Here is a 20,148-nt window from a genome sequence, read left to right as displayed (position 1 = left end):
GGAGGAAACACTGTGCACCTAGCGACCTGGTCAGCGTGCACTGCGCCTGGCCCGCCACAGGAGTCGCTAGTGCACGATGAGACAAGGATATCCCTACCGGCCAAACCCTCCCTAACCCGGACGACGCTAGGCCAATTGTGCGTCGCCCCATGGACCTCCCGGTCGCGGCCGGCAGCGACAGAGCCTGGGCTCGAACCCAGAGTCTCTGGTGGCACAGCTAGCACTGTGATGCAGTGCCTTAGATCACTGCGCCACCCGGGAGGCCTCTTTGACAATTTTTAGGGCCTTCCTCTGACACCACCTGGTATAGAGGTCCTGGATGGCAGGAAGCTTGGCCCTGGTGATGTACTGGGCCGTACGCATTACCCTCTGTAGTGCCTTGCGGTCAAAGGCAGAGCAGTTGCCATACCAGGCAGTGATGCAACCAGTCAGGATGCTCTTGATGGTGCAGCTGTCGAACCTTTTGAGGATCTGAGGACCCATGCCAAATCTTTTCAGTCTCCTGAGGGGAAATAGTTTTTGTTGTGCCCTCTTTACGACTGTCTTGGTGTGCTTGGACCATGTTAGTTTGTTGGTAATGTGGACACCAAGGAATTTGAAGCTGTCAACCTGCTCCACTACAGCCCATTTGATGAGAATGGGGGCGTGCTCAGTCCCCCTTTTCCTCCTTTTCCTGTAGAGCGGCCCGTCAGGAAGTCCAGGATCCAGTTGCAGAGGGAGGTGTTAGTCCCAGGGTCCTTAGCTTATTGTTTGATGAGCTTTGAGGGCACTATGGTGTTGAACGCTGAGCTGTAGTCAATGAATAGCATTCTCACATAGGTGTTCCTTTTGTCCAGGTGGGAAAGGGCAGTGTGGAGTGCAATAGAGATTGCATCATCTGTGAATCTGTTTTGGCGGTATGCAAATTGGAGTGGGCTAGGGTTTCTGGGATAATGGTGTTGTGAGCCATGACCAGCCTGATCCTAAGAGGATCCTTGTGAGTAGGCTGAGACCAATAGAGAGAGATAGGAATAACATGTGCGTTCGTGGCCATGGTTGTCAACTGTAGTGCAGGAATGGGATGTAAATCACAGATAATAGATGATGTGGTGGCAGCTGATTTTAGAAAAGTAGGCTGATACACAGCCAATACAGTAGGTGGCAGCATACACCTATAACAATTGTTTGAGGACCACCATTCTATAGAAGAATAAGAAGGAGAAGAAGCAGCAGCAGCATTGTATGGCACTTTATGGGGTGGGAACAGAGATATTAGATCAAGGAGGAGATAGGAATCCCATTGGCCAATAAATGAAGGAACGTATAACGCCCCACACAGCAGACTGTCGACCAATCGTGTTCACCTTGTCATGTTGCGTTGTGGTTGCTAATTTAATCATCATGCAATAGAGTACCACAGTATGAGTCATAATACCCATACAACCTAGCAGTCAAACAGGGAAATGGTTCCAATCGTTTTCCCACCATTCATTTTTCCCATAAGGGATTTTAGAAACACTTCAAATAAGGGCTGTAGTTTGATTACCGTGTAAATCTCTCTAGATAAGGTGACTTATCAATATATTCGCTTACCCCCCAAAATGAAATGCTAATTAGCTGCTAATGTGGCTATGATAAAGAACTACAAATGCTATGATGATCTGGACGAGACTGCCGAATAGAGGCAAAAGTAAGAATCTCTGGATTAACCATCTAATATGAACTAAATGTAGTAATAAAAAAATTGGCAACATTTCTTTAAATGGACAATTCTGTTAACTGTCTTGTGCAAGTTTTAAATGGTCACAATACCTGTTAGCAAAGGTGTCAGCTAGAGATGACGTGCAGGAGCTTGCAGGGATTATGTCTACTTTGATGCTAATTAGCATTTTCGAATCTGAGAGTAAATAGAACCGAATAAATTTATAAAAGTAATCTTGTCCTAGAGAGATTTACATGGTTATCAAAACGTCACGCCAGGGTAAGCCTACACAAAACACTACCCTTATTTTAAGTGTTTCTTAAATGGTGGGAAAAAAATGTGGACCATTTCCCTTTTTTGGGGTATAATGACACCACTGTGGGACTCTATTCCTTCTCAGTGTATGAGTCAAGAAAGTGCCTATATTCCTATATACGATATTACATATAGCAAGTCAATTATCTCACATCTCTGAAAATATTTGTAATGTTGTACTTCTTGTTGACGAAATTCATGCTAATGTTGGGTTTTCGAGCTAGCGCTCAATAGACTCCCATTCCCTCTTTGAAGGAGAGCTCTCCTTGTCACATAATCGCCCAGAATGCACCGCGCGGCCCATTGACCTCGCATGGGCAACGGACACAATGGGAGTTAATACGATTCGAAATTGAGTTTCCCATCTCCTCAAAAGTGTATCTGACAGGAATTAACTCAGTGTTGCACCCGGAAACATAATGTTAGTTGTAGTTTTCTGCGTTTACTGCTGATGGAGCTAGCGGTTTTGTGGCGGGTAAGATGAAGTGTTGTTTTGAAAACTCCTATTCATCAATTCATTTGAACATAGTAACGTTATTCGTTTGTTTAAATGTTGTTCTGTTGAGAATAATTTCCAAGCTAGTATCAAAGGCAGTTTGTTAGCTACTTAGCTAGCTAGCTTAGGTTGCTAGCCGTCATACCATCACAACTGGCACTATGAGGATGCCATTGCCACTGATTGATGCCATGGCCAACACCACTCACTCAATGAGAGCTAACATTTGTCAACTAAAGCTAACTGTATGCAAACGTGTTCATATACATACCACCTCTAGCTAGCTAACGTAAGTACTTTACAGAAGGAGCTGGGCAGATAAGTATTTACATTTAGCTTTGAGTGTTAGCTAATACTAGTAGGAGTAACGTTAGCTAACACTAGTGCCCATATGTGTACAAAACATAGTGTGCGTCTCATTTAAACCAATCTTAGCTGACAACTGGACAGGTAAAATCGAATTATCTGTACTTACAAGCTAGGATATTCTATTCTGCCATATGGCTTCCCCCCATCTTGTCAGACCAGTGCAGATCAAAGGGTCCAGAGGACACAAGGATGGGGAGATACTCAAGACTAGTTGTACATGCACACCATAAACTCTTTCCATGGTTGTTCTCAATCAATCTCACAGATGGTACTACACAATGAGTCTGGTCCGCAAACGCAAGTCCAGCTCTCTCAAAGGCGGCCCTGCCAAGTCTATTAGGACAGGGAAACTACAGTCTACTAGAACACCAGCATCCTACAATGCATCATCACCACTCACAACAGAGGCCAGTGCCATCGTTACCATTTCCACGGGGGAGAGAGTCCCGGAGATCCATGGGACATCATCGCCATGGAGACGGTCTCCCAGGTTCAAGAGTCATGGCCTGATTGGCCAGGTTCCCAGCCCAGACCTTTTAGTTGCTGAGGGTAAGTAGAGGAAAGGGAGACGGGCAAAGGAGAGTAGTTAGTTCTCACTTCACACACATATTTTGTGCCTCCTACCTAAGCAATTGATATATAGTTAAATATGTGAGGCTCTTGGCTTTGCAGGATCTCCAGGTCAGGTAGAGAATGAAGAGGAGGCAGGCCAATGCAGCCCTGCACAGTGCCCCCCTCAGACAGAAGAGGAAACAGACCTGGTCATCACAATGGGTGAGGAGAACCTATATCTATTAACTATTAGCAACTAATACTGAAACAGTACTCACATCTTGTATACAACATGAACAAGATAAGGAACGGTGCACAAGGGCCTTAACCACAATCGATCCTGAAGTTATCTCAGCTAACCATTTTCCTTTTATAGTATGAGTAAAGCATACTGTAGGAAGGCAAGACTGATTGACTCTCTCTCCTTCTCTGTCAGATGACAGGCAGGGCGGGGGACACAAGGGCAGCAGGAAGAAGGGAGGGGTAAAGAGGAAGAAGAGAGCTGCGGACGGAGAGGTGGGGGGTGGAGAGCAGGAAGGGGCCAGTCCAGAGCTGGAGATTGACAGAGAGCTGGACCGTGAACTAGAGAACAAGTCCAGACAACACAACTTGACCACGGCCAACGTCCGCAACATCATTCATGTGAGTGCAGAGAGGGACCACTCACTACGACCCTACCACTAACTCACTCATAGCTGCAACCTTGCCAATGTTCCTTATGCAGCTAGTGTGGACTGTGGAAACGTTGATTTCCTACAAAAACAATTTGCCTACAACCTCACATACTGACAGACAAATACAGACAGACTGATTGTATGCCTGGTTTTTGACCTTTGACCCACAGGAAGTGATCACCAATGAGCATGTGGTGGCTATGATGAAAGCCGCAATCAATGAGACGGAGGCCGTGCCTGTCTTTGTGAGTGTCAACCATTGCATTTCCATGTCCCAAATGAAGACTTCTTCAGTTGGTTTCAGTTGAGAATTGACACGTTCAAGTCTCTGTGCACTTACATTTAACATCTTTCTCATCTACCTCTTAGGAACCCAAGATGACACGTTCCAAATTCAAGGAAGTGGTAGAAAAAGGAGTGGTGAGTTCACTGCCTCTAGTGTGTGCGTTTTAGCATATATTTAGATTTGCCATGTTATGCTATTGAGCCTCTTGAAATTCAATCTTTGTGTAATTTCAGGTAATTCCCACTTGGAACATCTCACCCATTAAAAAGGTCAATAAAGAGAAGGTAAGGGGATACCTAGTCAGTTGCACAACTGAATCCATTTAACCCAACACAATCAGAGAGGTGCGGGGTGCTGCCTTATTCGACATCCAGGTCATCGGCGCTTGGGGACAGTTGTTGGTTAACTGCCTTGCTCAAGGGCGGAACGGCAGATCTTTCCACCTTGCCTTCTCAGGGATTCGAACCAGCGACCTTTCGTTTACTGGCCCAATGCTCTTACCCTCTAGGCGACCTGCCACCACCAATGAAAATCAATCAATCGTCCTGCTAATGCTGTTAAAGTTTAGTATCAAACACTTAATACCTGACTGGAAAGTATGGCACCGTACTAGAAAAGGCTGAAGTGCTTGTCCATTTTCAGGCCCCACAGTTTGTTGACATTCAACTAGCGGAGGAAGACTCCTCTGATGAAGAGTACTGCCCAGACGAAGAGGAGGAGGACGAGACAGCGGAAGATGTAAGAGATTCATAGGATTTGTCTGTCTTGTTGTGAGCTTGTGGCCTGAAAATGTTTGTTTTTTTAATGCATTGTAAGGCATTCATCATGCTTACGGAGTCATTGTTGTAGTTAAATAACCTATACAAAGTGGTTCCACTGTATCACCTTTAGAATGCCATAGATACGTTATGATTGTATATTTCAGTTCTTTAAATAGAAAATATTTCAGTTCTTTAAATAGAAAATGTGTTATTTCTATCTTGCTCTCTCTCTCTCTCTCTCTCATATATATATATATATATATATATTAAAGTGACTGTATTGAACTTTGTGTGTGTTGTAGACATTTCAGGAGAGTGACATGGAGAGCATGGCCTCGTCTCCTAGAGGAATCAGAGGAGGCTTCTACAGGGGAATACACACACAGTGGGACGACGACAGGAGCGTCAGCCCCATGCAGGTGACACACTCTAAAATACAATTTTTAAGATTTTTTTATTTGTAAAAAGATTTTTCTTTTTTTATGTCAAATTTAATAAAATCCAGAATATTGCTTTTTGTAAATAGCATAATATGCTCTTGTTATTCTATTCTTGTGAGATATGTTTATGGAACTCCTCCTTTCCTCTTAGGTCCAACGCAGCAGGTCCAGACACCTGACGGTGGAGGTGGTCCCCATGGGCCCTCCCCCTCCCCCCCAACCTTCCTCCTCCCATGGCCCCCAGGGTCCTTCTACCACCAGGGCCCCTCCAGACTTCAGCTTCCTGGAGAAGCTCCATGCCGTCGAGGAGGAGCTAGCCATCGGTCCAGTCTGCCTGGAGCCCTACCAGGTACCAGGGTGATTCCACGCCATGATAGGACAAAAATATTTGCGCTGTCTCAGATTGTTCGGGCAATTCTCACATAGAAACTTAATTGGGAGGAATGATATTTCACATGCTTTTTTACATTTGTATCACCATTTTTTTTGTTGGGAAAATCTTAATTTTAGGTTACTTTTTAGACCTATACTGTACATGCCTCCTGTAAAACCCTATGATTTGTGAACCGAACATGATACATACAAACACTTGGTGTCGTTATCCTCCTTATATTGTGCTCTAAAATTTCTAAAAAAATGGCACATTAATTTATTCAGCATTTATAATTATTAATATCTCAAATACCTTAATTGATTTTGTTTATTGTAAGACATAATGCCGAGGACAATATACTCTATCACATTTACAGTGGGGGCTCTCTGCTAATTCTGACGGTATGATTTGATCTGGTAACCTCCTGCTTTTGCTCTCCCAACCCCGTCCACCTCTCCATATTGTCTTTCCTATGTCTGTTCCTCCCTATTCCTCTCCCTCCCCCTCTCACAGCCACCCATGGCGGACGGTCTGATGGCGTGTCGTACTCGCTCCAAGAGGCCCCTCCGGGACGTCCCCATGGGCCAGCTGGAGGCAGAGCTCTGCGCCCCCGACATCACGCCTGACATGTACGGGTGTGGCTCCGCCCCCGAGGACCTTGAGTGGACCCACTGGCTTCAGGGCATCATGACCTCTGACATGTACAACGATGGTGAGGGGGTGGAGCGTGTGTGCGCTGCTCAATTCCAAATCCACTCCAAGCAACTATTCTCGGCAGCTAGTGTAGATGGGACATTCTCACGAAGCTGTCAAAAAAACAAAACCAATTTTCACAAAATGTCCTCTTGAATCACTGCGATTAGGATCTGTACTTATCTATTTCATAATTTATTATAGTTTTTTTTATCATATGTGTTTTACCAACATTTTCACAAAATTCGCATTATCCTATAAGTCCAAAAATAACAAACAATATTCATAAGAATTTTTACATTGCTCCCCTAATGAGTTAAACATAACACTGAAAATAAAATAGACATTTTTCCCAATTTGAGCTCTTCAGCCAGTTCTGTAATGAGAAGGACAAGTGGGGTAAAAGGGGTGTTTTGAAAATATAAACCTAATTCTGAAGACCTATAAGCAAATAAGTTAACTTATGGGGGCAGCAGGTAGCCTAGTGGTTAGAGCATTGGGCCAGTAACTGATATGCCACGCCTGTCAGGTGGATGGATTATCTTGGCAAAGGAAAAATGCTCACTAACAGGAATGTAAACAAATTTGTGCATTTGAGAGAAATACATTTTTTGTGTGTATGGAACATTTCTGGGAGTTTTTTTATTTCAGCTCATGAATCATGGGACCAATATATATATATATTTTTGTTGAGTAGTTGAATAGCCCTGTCATAGCCCAGTATATATCAGGGATGGGCAACAGTCCTCAGGGGCCTGATTGGTGACATACTTTTGCCCCTGCTAACACTCCTGACGCCAAGAATTAACTAATGCAATTAGTTTAATCAGTTGTGTTAGTTATAGGGCTGAGTGAAAATTGACACCAATCAGACGAACGAGGACTGGAGTTGCCCATCTGATCTATATAAAATATAGTGTTACTACTCTCTTACTGACTCTTGCAAACAAACTCTTGCACTTTGTTCCTCTTTCTCAAATGTTCTTTCTCTTACTCTTTTCAGAGGAAGGCGACGATGATGACGACCCGGAGTATAACTTCCTGGCAGAGATCGACGAACCCGACGTGGAGGATTACCGTAACGACCGAGCCGTCCGCATCCCCAGTGAGTTACCATGGGGACCCTAGGGACGGAGCTGCCTAGCAGCCAAGAGATGGAGTCAACTCATCTAGGCTGTGACCATGTTGGGCGCTGACCCTCATCTCCCATTCTTCGTAATTCTTTTTCAGAAAAGGAAGTGAACCAGTTGATGGAGGAGTTGTTTGAGACCGTAAGAGATTCTGTGTTATGTTGTTTCGTTAGTCTCTTTCTTTACCCCTGTGTTTCTGTTGTGTGGTTGTCTATGTGTTTATGTTGTGTGGTTGTCTATGTGTTTATGTTGTGTGGTTGTCTATGTGTTTATGTTGTCTGTGTGGTTGTCTATGTGTGGTGTATTTATCTCTCTCTGTGTGTTCCAGTTCCAGGATGAGCTCACTGCTCAGGAGCAAGATGAGGAAGGACACGAGGAAGAGGAGGAGAGGGAGGAAGAGGCGCCTGCCCTGGGGAAGCCCGACTTCAGTACCCCGCCAGATATCCCGTTAGTATACCCGCACACTTGTGCACGTCATATACACACTGTTCTGCTGTTGTTTTTGTTACGATGTCATCTTCACAAGTACACTCTGCTGCAGGAAGTTTTGGGGTCAATTGAATTCCATTTCTCAAATCAAATTTTTGATTGTGTAGACTAACAGTAAAATGCTTACTTACGGGTCATTTTCTAACAATGCAGTGTTAAAGAAGCAACAAAAATAAAACAGATAGTGACACGAGGAATAAATACACAGTGAATAACGAATTCATAGTCGGTTCAAAATGTAATTCTGAATATTAATGTCAACCTCTAATCTCAACCTTCAACTCACCCACCAACCTTTATACCTTCAACTCACCCACCAACCTTTATACCTTCAACTCACCCACCCAGTGACATTTTTTCAATCTCCAATCACAACCTTCATACCTCTGAGTGACAACTTTCAACCTCGTCTGATTTGACCGCTGTATAGCTGACCCAGTTTGACCTTTGATCTCTAGGTTGGGGGACCCCGTGGTGGTGGTGACAGCAGGGCGCTACCGTACGGTGAAGGAGCAGCTGGCCGCCATCCGGCATCACCGGGCCCTGCTGGAGAGCCAGGGCCTTTTGGCCCCCAGGGCCCTTGTCACCAAGCCCCGTGAGCCCCCACCTCCATTCACCCCCACCCTCTCCCACTGCCAGAGACTCCAACTGCAGCAGCAAGTCCAGCAGGTCTGTGGTCCTTGTCTTTGTTTTGTGGTTAATTCCACAAATTCAATTCTACTTAAATTCCCTGTCCCTGTAAATTAATTTAATTCAATTCAAATTCCAGGTCAGTTTTTGAATTCAGAGATGATTTATTTCCTCTCAATTCCAATGTTAGGTAAATTCCAAGAATTCTATTCCCAATTAATTATTATCCCAAACAATTACACAAGTATGAATGAAATAGCCTCAGGCTTTCGGGCTGATTATGTCACTGTTTAGACAGCCTAGCTATACTGGAAATATAGGAATACATGTTGAAATAATTGCAGTCAGTTGTTTTATACTAAGTACATTAATTCCATTAACTGGGAAATTTACAAACATTTAATTTCAATTCTAAATTCCAATTGAATTCAAATTCTCCACTTCATGAGTGAATTGAATTGCAATTTCAAATTAAATTGGAATTGACCTGAACCCTGCGTTGTTACAGTTGAAGTTGGAAGTTTACATACACTTAGGTTGAAGTCATTAAAACTCGCTTTTTAACCACTCCACACATTTCTTGTTAACAAACTATAGTTTTGGCAAGTCGGTTAGGACATCTACTTTGTGCATGACACGTGTAATTTTTACAACAATTGTTTACAGACAGATTATTTAACTTATAATTCATTGTATCACAATTCCAGTGGGTCAGAAGTTTACATGCACTAAGTTGACTGTGCCTTTAAACAGCTTGGAAAATTCCAGAAAATTATGTCTTGGCTTTAGAAGCTTCTGATAGGCTAATTTACATAATTTGAGTCAATTGGAGGTGTACCTGTGCATGTATTTCAAGGCCTACCTTCAAACTCAGTGCCTCTCTGCTTGACAACATGGGAAAATCAATAGAAATCAGCCAAGACTTCAGAAAAAAAAAATTGTAGACCTCCACAAGTCTGGTTCATCCTTGGAAGCAATTTCCAAACACTTGAAGGTACCACGTTCATCTGTACAAACAACAGTATGCAAGTATAAACTTCATGGGACCACGCAGCCGTCATACCGCTCAGGAAGGAGACCCGTTCTGTCTCCTAGAGATGAACGTACTTTGGTGCGAAAAGTGCAAATCAATCCCAGAATAACAGCAAAGGACCTTGTGAAGATGCTGGAGGAAACGGGTACAAAAGTATCTATATCCACAGTAAAACGAGTCCTATATCGACATAACCTGAAAGGCCGCACAGCAAGGAAGAAGGCACTGCTCCAAAACTGCCATAAAAAAAGCCAGACTACGGTTTGCAACTGCACAGGGGGACAAAGATCATACTTTTTGGAGAAATGTCCTCTGGTCTGATGAAACAAAAATAGAACTGTTTGGCCATAATGACCATTTGTTATGTTTAGAGGAAAGGGGAGGCTTGCAAGCTGAAGAACACCATCCCAACCGTGAAGCACGGGGGTAGCAGCATCATGTTGTGGGGGTGCTTTGCTGCAGGAGGGACTGGTGCACTTCACAAAATGGATGGCTTCATGAGGATGGAAAATTATGTGGATATATTGAAGCAACATCAAGACATCAGTCAGGAAGTTAAAGCTTGGTTGAAAATGGGTCTTCCAAATGGACAATGACCCCAAGCATACTTCCAAAGTTGTGGTAAAATGGCTTAAGGACAACAAAGTCAAGGTATTGGAGTGGCCATCACAAAGCCTTGATCTCAATCCTATAGAAAATTTGTGGGCAGAACTGAAAAAGTGTGTGCGAGCAAGGAGGCCTAGAAACCTGACTCAGTTACACCAGCTCTGTCAGGAGGAATGGGCCAAAATTCACCCAACTTATTGTGGGAAGCTTGTGGAAGGCTACCCAAAACATTTGACCCAAGTTAAACAATTTTAAAGGCAATACACTCAATTAGTATTTGGTAGCATGTAAACTTCTGACCCACTGGGAATGTGATGAAAGAAATTAAAGCTGAAATAAATCATTCTGACATTTCACATTCTTAAAATAAAGTTGGATCCTAACTGACCTAAAACGGGGAATTTTTACTAGGATTAAATGTCAGGAATTGGGAAAAACTGAGTTTAAATGTATTTGGCTAAGGTGTAAACAACAACAAAAATATCTAAATCAACCTACATAGTAAAATCCTGGCCAATCCTGGAATCACAATGAAGCTAACCTTTGTTTGTTTCTTGATCAGTAATGACTGTATTTTCCTCTGTCTGCAGCATGTCCAGCTCTTAACCCAGGTCCAAATGTTGACCAGCCCAGTGGCTGCACTGCAGAGCGAAGCTGCCACCACCAAGCAATTCCTGGTGAGAGAGAAACATACTGACAAACACACTTTCACTGGTGCCTTTAGCTGCACCAACTTATTAACATACTCTCATTCTCTCGCTGATACTCCCACCATATCTCCCTCCTTTTCATCTCTCTCAAAATATATATATATAGTTAATGTATTCCTTCCCTACCTCTTCCTCAGATGGAGTTACAGATGTTTGCCCAGCGTGGGGAGTTGACCCAGGGCCCAGTGGAGCCAGGCTTCACCAGTGTGTTCAACGCCTGTAACCTACAGGGGGCACTGTCACTGCTAGAGGAGCTCTCACTGTCCCCAATCCCTTACCAAGAAGCCCCTAACGAGCCACGAACACGCAGGAGAGGTAAGCGATTGCGAGAGCAATGGCGACTTCTGACAAACATATACTGTTTCATTACAACATACCCGTCTCAATTGAAAATATTTGGACTCACTTAGGATGTTGGGCCTAATTCATGTTTGTTTTAATCTTTCTCACACTAACTGGTTCGTTGTGTGCTACCAGTCCGGAAGCATCCGTCGATGCCCCCCCAGCTGGCATGGCTGTTTGCCACGCGGCCCGTGTTCCTGTACCCCGAGCTGCTGCCCCACGTCAGCCTGGACCCAGCCCTGCATTCTGCTCGCTCCGTCAGCATGTTCACCGCAGGAGAGGACTGGTAAGAATCACCTATTAAATATAATGACTAAACGTTATACCCTCCTAGAATGCCCATATTACACTGTATATACTCTGTTATATGCACACCGTCCTAAACCAATTTGTTTCCGTAGTCCGTAAACTTGGAATCTAAATTAATTTGATTTCTGTATGCTTTTTTGTGTTAACAACTCTCTGAGAAATAAACTAAGTCCGTAGGCTGAGTCTTTTGCTCTTCGCCATTTTGTTTTTCCAGCCTGATCGTCCTGGGCCTGAGGAACCTGGGGGAGACCCTCCAGCCCAAGGAGCTGCTGTGTCACTACCTGCTCCGCGCCAAGAAGGTCTCTCAGCTCCGTGACCACATTTTGGAGAAGTGTAAACCCACCCATGCCAACAACGTCATCAAGGTAGAACCTGGATCTACAAATTCTATACAGTATTACTAAAGTAAGTGTTAGTGGGACTATTTATTGTTTGGGGTAGTGCACACATTTTTCTAAATGACTTGTTTCTAGTTAGTTAGTTTGCTAGTTTCTTTAACTTGGACCTGTTCTATAGGCCAGGAGAGATTGCAATCTACACTCTAGATTTCTTCACATAGACATACAGTGGCAAGAAAAAGTATGTGAACCCTTTGGAATTACTTGGATTTCTGCATAAATTGGTCGTAAAATTTGATCTGATCTTCATCTAGTCGCAACAATAGACAAACACAGTCTGCTTAATCTAATAACACACAAACAATTATACTTGTTCATGTCTTTGTTGAACACACCATGTAAAAATGCACAGTGCAAGGTGGAAAAGTTTGTTGAACCCTTGGATTTAATAGTTAAATAAAAATAACTGGTTGACCCTCCTTTGACAGCAATAACCCACTCCAGAATAATTTTCTTCTGTTGAAGCCATTCTGTTGTTGATTTACTTCTGTGTTTTGCATCGTTGTCCTGTTGCATCACCCAACTTTTGTTGAGCTTCAATTGGTGGACAGATAGCCTTACATTCTCCTGCAAAATGTCTTGATAAACTTGGGAATTCATTTTTCCGTCGATGATAGCAAGCTGTCCAGGCCCTGAGGCAGCAAATCAGCCCCAAACCATCTTTCTCCACCATATTTTACAGTTGTTTTTTATGTTGGTGTGCTGTGCCTTTTTTTCTCCACACATAGTGTTGTGTGTTCCTTCCAAACAACTCAACTTCAGTTTCATCTGTCCACAGAATATTTTGCCAGTAGCGCTGTGGAACATCCAGGTACTCTTTTGCGAACTTCAGACGTGCAGCAATGTATTTTTTGGACGGCAGTGGCTTCTTCTGGGGTGTCCTCCAATGAACACCATTCTTGTTTAGTGTTTTACGTATCGTAGACTCGTCAACAGAGATGTTAGCATGTTCCAGAGATTTCTGTAAGTCGTTGGCTAACACTCTGGGATTCTTCTTAACCTCATTGAGCATTCTGCGCTGTGCTCTTGCAGTCATCTTTTCAGGACAGCCACTCCTAGGGAGAGTAGCAACAGTGCTATCTCCATTTATAGACAATTGGTCTTACTGTGGACTGATGAACATCAAGGCTTTTAGAGATACTTTAGTAACCCTTTCCAGCTTTATGCAAGTCAACAATTCTTAGTCTTCTGAGATCTATTTTGTTCGAGGCATGGTTCACGTCAGGCAATGCTTCTTGTGAATAGCAAACTCAAATGTTTAGTGTTTTTATAGGGCAGGACAGCTCTAACCAACATCTCCAATCTCGTCTCATTGATTGGACCACAGGTTAGTTGACTCCTGACTCCAATTAGCTTTTGGTGAAGTCATTAGCCTAGGGGTTCACATACTTTTCCCAACCTACACTGTGAATGTTTAAATGGTGTATTCAATAGAGACAAGAAAAATACAATAATTTGTGTGTTAGTAGCTTAAGCACACTGTGCTTGTCTATTGTTGTGATGAAGATCAGATCAAATTTGACGACCAATTTATGCAGAAATCCAGGGTTGACATACTTTCTCTTGCCACTGCATCCATTAACATGAACTAATACTCAACTAAATTTTAGCGTTGACCATCAACAATACGAAAGAATGGGCCTCAAAAAGTGCCTCTCCCTACGTCTTTTTCAGGCCTACCGGCTCCAGAAGGTGGTTCAGCCCATGCCAGTGGCCTGTGAACGAGTGAACCCGGGTGACCTGCGCCCCTCAGTGGAGAGAGAGGAGAGAGCCATGCCCGGATGGCTGGGGGTACCAACCAACACTTAGAATACTACTGCTTGATCCCAATCACAAATCCACACCTAGGATAGTTAGAAACTATATTGTTGGCTATCTAGCATTCCAATTGTCTTAGGGGAGCTTCCACCGTATTGCAAACACTTATTGTCTGCTAACAATAAAGGTTGTTTCGGACTGAAAGTTTGTTTGCATCAGGTAAGATAAAAGTCAACTTGTTTGGATATTTGGATAACTAAATAGTTCATATTGATTTAAATACATGTTCTATTCCTACAGAGAAGTTTGCCTTATATCTACGAGGCAATCGAAGATCTCAACAGCTCGCCAGATACAGAAACCATGTCGGCCTGTCAATCAAAGAAAGCCCCACTCAACACGCTTCTCTTCAGTTCTTCCAGGACCTTGGACTACAGCTTCCCACCCGCGACTCGCTACCCGCCCCAACTCCCCGACAGCCTTTCATTCCAGCGCTGCGGCTTCAGGCGCTGTCACCCTCCACCAGACTGTGACCTCTCGCTGTCCCTTGCTGTATCGCACAGCGCCCCCCACAGTCTGAAAAGTGGAACTACACGCTCAGAAAATAATTTGCAGGCGGGTGCTGTGATTCAGCACGAACTGCAACCCATCCACCCTGCAACATCCAAACCTCCTCCTCTTCAGCATCCCACCAAGCCTCATCTGAAACATCCCCTCAGGCCTCAACCCAAATCTTCCCAGAAGCCCCTGCAAGTCATTCTCAATTTGCCTGCCCCAGTGGCTGCAGCTGTCCTTTGTCCCGCTCATTCCGCCAGGGTATTGGCCTCCCGATTGTCCCATTCCGCTCCATTGGCCGAAGACCAGGTTGCTGGGAAGTTCAGCACGTTCGCCAACCTCCGTAGGCTGCCCAGGCTGCTGCCAGCTCCTCCACCCAACAACAAGAACCCTCCACAAACAAACCTGAATACTGTGACCCCTAACAGTGGCGCAAACCTCCTTTGGTTTTCACATATGAATAGTAGAACCGCCTCCACTAGTACCGAAACCCAAACCTCTGTCTCTACTACGAGTCCTATCGAACAATTCAAGGACAAATCCTCCAGGACCAGCCGGCGGGTGACGAAGGAACTCAAAAGCAGCCTGAAGAGTGAGGGTCAGCCCCAGCCTTCAGCCTCCCCGGAACCCCCTGCCCTGGACCAGGCTCTGACCCCTGACGACTATGTCACAGCTGTAATGGAGGAAGAGGGGAGAGATGAAGAGAAAGAGGACTGTGGCAGGGAAGAGGAGGATGGGGATCATTTTGGAATGACCCTCCTGGCCCTGTCTGAGTCCTCGGCCAGTCCCCCGGGGAGCGTTGATTGCATTGACCCCATGGAGGAGTCAGAGGAGGTGCAGGAGATAACGCTGACCCTATCACCTAGACCGTCGGGCATGGGGGACGGAGGGAGAGAGGGTGACGAGGGGATGGGACATCAGGAGGTAGAGGAAGCGGTATCACCAGCCTCCGAGGTGTCCACGTTGTCCGTGCCAGAGCTGCAAGTGAGTGAGATCATGCAACACGTTGATATTACAACATATTAATAAATTGTATTTACCAAGTTCTTTACACGTATATCACACGCCTCATAGTTTTGGTTTGTGTGTTATCTTACCTTTTAGGAGACGATGGAGAAACTGTCATGGCTGGCGTCGGGGGGGAGGTCAGAGGACTCGGAAGAAGGCGAACGATCAGGCACACCCTCAGGTTAGCGTCCCGCCAATCTTTAAAAACCACAACATGTAGGGGGACACACACAGTTTTTCCACTAGGGTTTTTTTCAGCAGCAGTGTCAAAGTTAGCAAGGGCGGCGGATGCGCTCTTCCTGGGGCATATCTATAGGTCTCCATTATAAATATTATACATTTTCTGCAGTATAGGCCACAATTTGCAGAAGCAGCCGCTGCTAAATGTGTATAGGGGGGAACACTTCACATATAATTGAATAGGATTATGAAATATATCAATGCTATCAGATTTCTACAAAGTCCTAGGGGTCTGTTTGGAATTAGGGGGGAGTCTTTCTCTTCTCCCATCTAACCACACCTGCTGGATTTGATGTCCTTCCCAGGCTGCTGTAGTAACACACCCAACCCTCCCAGCTCAAAGCACGAGCAGCATCACACGGGAGAAGTTGGCAGCGAGGGCATGTCCAAAATCCCACCATTCCTCTGTGACTATGACGACGTACTCGACAGCGACCCCCTGAGGGAGAGGAAGGAAATGGCTTTCGCTCAGAATTATCTCAACAGGGTAAATAATAATTAATTTTATTTATAAAGCTCATTTCTCGCACCCAAAGTGCTTAAAAGGCTTTGGGCTACAATTTCTGTCTGATTAACACCCCTAGCATTGAGCGAAGTTGGCCAAAATAACCATTTGAAATGGACTGGGGTAGCATTCAATCCGATATTACATCGGAATAAGGCAGCTTGCGATTGCATGCAGTGTATCACTTGCAATACGTTGTTGCACTATTTACAGTTATAGCCACCCTCTCATCAACATCATTTAGATTTCTGCCTAAATAGACATACCCAACCGTTATTATTTTTCCTGAGATGGCTGTTAACAACTGTTGCGTAGTTTCAGAAAGGTCTGGAACTCATCTTTCTGGTAAAAAAAATAGAGTTATAAATTGCTGAGGTGTACTCACTTTGAGGACACAAGTTCAAGTACGTTGCACTAATATCAGATTTTTCATAATGATTTCTAAATATAGAAACAATCCAACTTTAAGCGACTTACTATAAGATTTCACCTTAGAACAGTGAATGATCCTACTTAGTGACAGTACAATATTGGCACAGGGTCATATAACTGACGAGAGACCTTTCTCCTAAACGTCCACTGAGCGGCGTAGAGACGCCATTCAAATGTGTGCAGATTTGTTACAACTGCAGCTTTAAGCAGGAATTAATTTTGGCCATCTGTGACCCAAGAGAAAGTGGTCTTGTTTAAATTCTATGAAATGTAGTCTTTTCATGTTGAGAGCTGTCAATCTGACTGAGAATATCACAGTGAAATGAAACCTCAACTGTTGTATTCGCTAGACTGTCCCCTTTCATATACCGTCTCCCAGGCTGGGCTCAGTCACTCAGAGGAAGAACAAATCTATTATTTGTCTGGATAGGCCAGAAAATCACTCCTTATGCAAATGTGGGGTCTAAAACCTGACACTTCAAGTCAGCGCCGCTGAGAGAGTGGTAGCACAGAGCAGACAGATGGGGGTTTCTGGCACTAGAAGGAACAGGACCTTATGACATTCACAGAGCACTTTGTACACCAGAATGTCAGTCGGGACCAGTCCAGAACCGCCCAAAATCTCCTATATAGGGGACATAACAGCTAAAAGGTTGAGAAATCCTTAATCCTACTGCAAATATAACTCTCTTGCTCTTTATGACCAGGTGTGCCATGCCCTGCAGGAGGTGCCGGGGCGTGTGAAGGAGTTTCTGGAGGTACTCTATGAGTTTGAGCAGGACGGAGATGAGCACACCTCTGTGGAACTCTTCACCAGGCTAAAGCCTGTTCTGAATGAGTGGCCGGAGCTGCTCCGAGACTTTGCTGCCTTCCTCCATCTCGAACAAGCCCAGGAGTGTGGACTGGTATGTGCTGGCTTGGCCTTCTATTCACTTTGTAAATACACACTTTGAAACTTGTCGTGTGTGTGTAATTTCATCAAAACTAAAGCCCACTGGTCTGTTATTTGTGTGTGACAGACAGTGGTCAGTGTTAATATTCCTTCTCCTCCACCTGCCGTAGCTCGCAGAACAGCAGGCATTTGAGCGGAGCCGGCGCTTCCTGCGACAACTGGAGCTGAGCTTTGGGGAAACCTCCTCGCACTACTGCAAGATAGTGAGCGTCCTTCAAGGAGGCCCTACTCTCAGCCCTGCTGGCATCAAGGAGGTGTGCTGGGGGGTGCTACATTGATTTCACATGAGCAGCATGTTCTACTTTTTGTCTTGGAAAACGTCAATATAACATAATATCAAAGCTAGCGAAGCAGACGGGAGTGAAATATCATAGTGGAGGAGGGTCCATTTATTCATCAGATTTGAAAGGTAGTTTATTAGGACATTAGATGTCTCTTTCTCTATCTTTCAGATGAAAGCGCAGGTGGCCACCCTTCTCCAAGGTCACACCCACCTGCAGGGTGAGTTCTGGGGTTTTTTCAACGAGCTCCACATACGGCCCTCGCCACAGTGTCAGACTGAGAACAGAGGCTGTGGTGATGTGACCAACACAAACTCCACTTCCCAGAGGTCATCAGCAGCAAATGCCAAGAGATGCCAAGGTCCTAAAACCCCAAAAGCCAAACGAGTAATGGAGGATGAAGCGGACGAGGAGAAAGAAGGGGATCGCTCTAACCGCCCAGTCTGTGCCAAAAACATCTCGCTTACACCCAGTGGAGAGAAAGTCATCCTCTGGACCAGGTTAGAGCCATTGTCCTCCTGTTGTATGCTCGTTTTAAGGTGTGGGGTGCAAAGTGTATTCTACCATTCTGGTGGATTGTCAAATAGATGCTTCGCAATAGAAATAATTGTATTGAATTTGGTTTCATTATTGTTATGTTTTAACAGGGAGGCGGACCGTGCCATCTTGACCGCCTGCCAACAGAAGGGAGCTAATAAAAGCACCTTTCAGGCTGTCTCCACCCAACTTGACAACAAGACAGCCAATGAGGTGAGTGAGAACCACACCCACTTCTATTTCTACCCCTTAGCACTTCCCATAGCCCCACTATGGGGCTGAAAGAACAGAATAGAACCATAACCATGTTACTTCCTATTTAGATCTGTGAAGGGCCAGCAGCTAGACCAATGGGTACTAAAATGGAATTGGGTCTGTGTGTGATTTTTAAGATGTTTCCTTTGAGGAGGTGGCCATTTGACCCTTTTATCCCTTTACTGTAACTTCCCTAAACATGTCTCCTCTAGGTTGGCGCCCGTTTCCAGGACCTCATGCGCCTGTTCCGTTTCTCCGCGCAACGGGTCTGCTCCGATGAGGACGTTAGTGACACAGAGCAGCCAACCAGCAGCAGAGAGCCAGAACTGGACTGAACTGGACCCAACACCAAGGCTGCGATCAGCGGGGAAAAATGTGGAATGTTCAAATGGACATATACTGAGCGTGGCCCAGGGGAGGAGTACTGTTATAACAGTCAGCTGGACTTACCTGGGAGCAGTCCAAGCTACAGAAAAGGAGGAGCACTTGATTTAACAATCTCTGAATACTTGGCTGGGACTGTATAAGAATCTCTGACTCAACACTATAGGGGACTGCAAAGACATGTCTCCCTTTGATGGCACTATATGGGTCCACTAATGAGAGGATTTTTTACTATTATGTGCATGAGTGCCATGTGCAGGCCACATGAGGTTCCTGGTGCTATGAACCATGTAGGTGGGAGGAGGTGCAGCAAATGTGGAGTACAATTGTCTTGATTGTATAAAAAAGACCGATTGCAGAATGTGTTAATTTGGTCGTGGCTCCACATAATATTTAGTTTGCTGTTGAGGGGATTTAAATGAAAACGGACACATATATACAGTAGCACAATCATGTTGAAATGATCAGCTGAAATATATATGTAATATTTTGTTAAAGGGGAAAACGATTTCCAACAACCAGGTCAGGCCCCATGCATAAGCGACATAGTCGGTCGCCTTGGGATCTCAACTTACTGTTACTTAAACTTACTGTTGAGTTAGAATAGTAGAATACACAAGGTGCAATTTCGAAATTTGGTTGTGCATCAGCAGTTTTTCTCATATCAGTTACTGACAGTCACTAAATTAGCTATGTCAGCTAACCATTTTTAGATTGGGTTGGGGGGGGGGCTGGCAAGACTAATTTACCATTCTTGCCTAGGGCAGCCCTTTTTCCAATTGTACAGTTTGCCATTGTGTTTTGTAATGAATCTACTGGTATTGAGTGGGCAATTGTGTATATTTGAATAAAATGTGCACATTTGTTTTACAGTGGTGCCTTCCAGTTTATTGTTGTGTTGAAATAAAACATGAATGTGATTCTTACTTATACTATTTGATGTCTGTAAATTGA

General features: G+C 44.4%; 1 protein-coding gene across 1 annotated transcript; it reads left to right on the top strand.

Moving 5' to 3' along the window:
* The first annotated feature begins 2,424 nt into the window (after window positions 1–2,424).
* On the top strand, window positions 2,425–20,126 carry LOC139373499 (GON-4-like protein). The gene is made up of 28 exons (XM_071114085.1): window positions 2,425–2,471; window positions 3,127–3,410; window positions 3,534–3,635; window positions 3,850–4,055; window positions 4,258–4,332; window positions 4,457–4,507; window positions 4,607–4,657; window positions 5,016–5,111; window positions 5,437–5,553; window positions 5,726–5,923; window positions 6,461–6,659; window positions 7,644–7,745; window positions 7,871–7,911; window positions 8,099–8,217; window positions 8,718–8,928; window positions 11,119–11,205; window positions 11,376–11,553; window positions 11,716–11,866; window positions 12,104–12,254; window positions 13,962–14,078; window positions 14,346–15,584; window positions 15,705–15,789; window positions 16,154–16,335; window positions 17,493–17,690; window positions 17,848–17,991; window positions 18,190–18,518; window positions 18,666–18,768; window positions 19,023–20,126. Exons 2-28 carry the CDS (start codon window positions 3,140–3,142, stop codon window positions 19,143–19,145), a joined length of 4,926 nt encoding a protein of 1,641 aa, XP_070970186.1. The 5' UTR covers window positions 2,425–2,471; window positions 3,127–3,139; the 3' UTR covers window positions 19,146–20,126.
* Window positions 20,127–20,148: the final 22 nt, after the last annotated feature.

Source organism: Oncorhynchus clarkii, chromosome 18 (genome assembly GCF_045791955.1).
Source record: "Oncorhynchus clarkii lewisi isolate Uvic-CL-2024 chromosome 18, UVic_Ocla_1.0, whole genome shotgun sequence".
Lineage (NCBI taxonomy): Eukaryota > Metazoa > Chordata > Actinopteri > Salmoniformes > Salmonidae > Oncorhynchus > Oncorhynchus clarkii.
The sequence above is the reverse complement of the archived record's forward strand: the minus strand, read 5'-3'. Positions and strand labels throughout refer to the sequence as shown.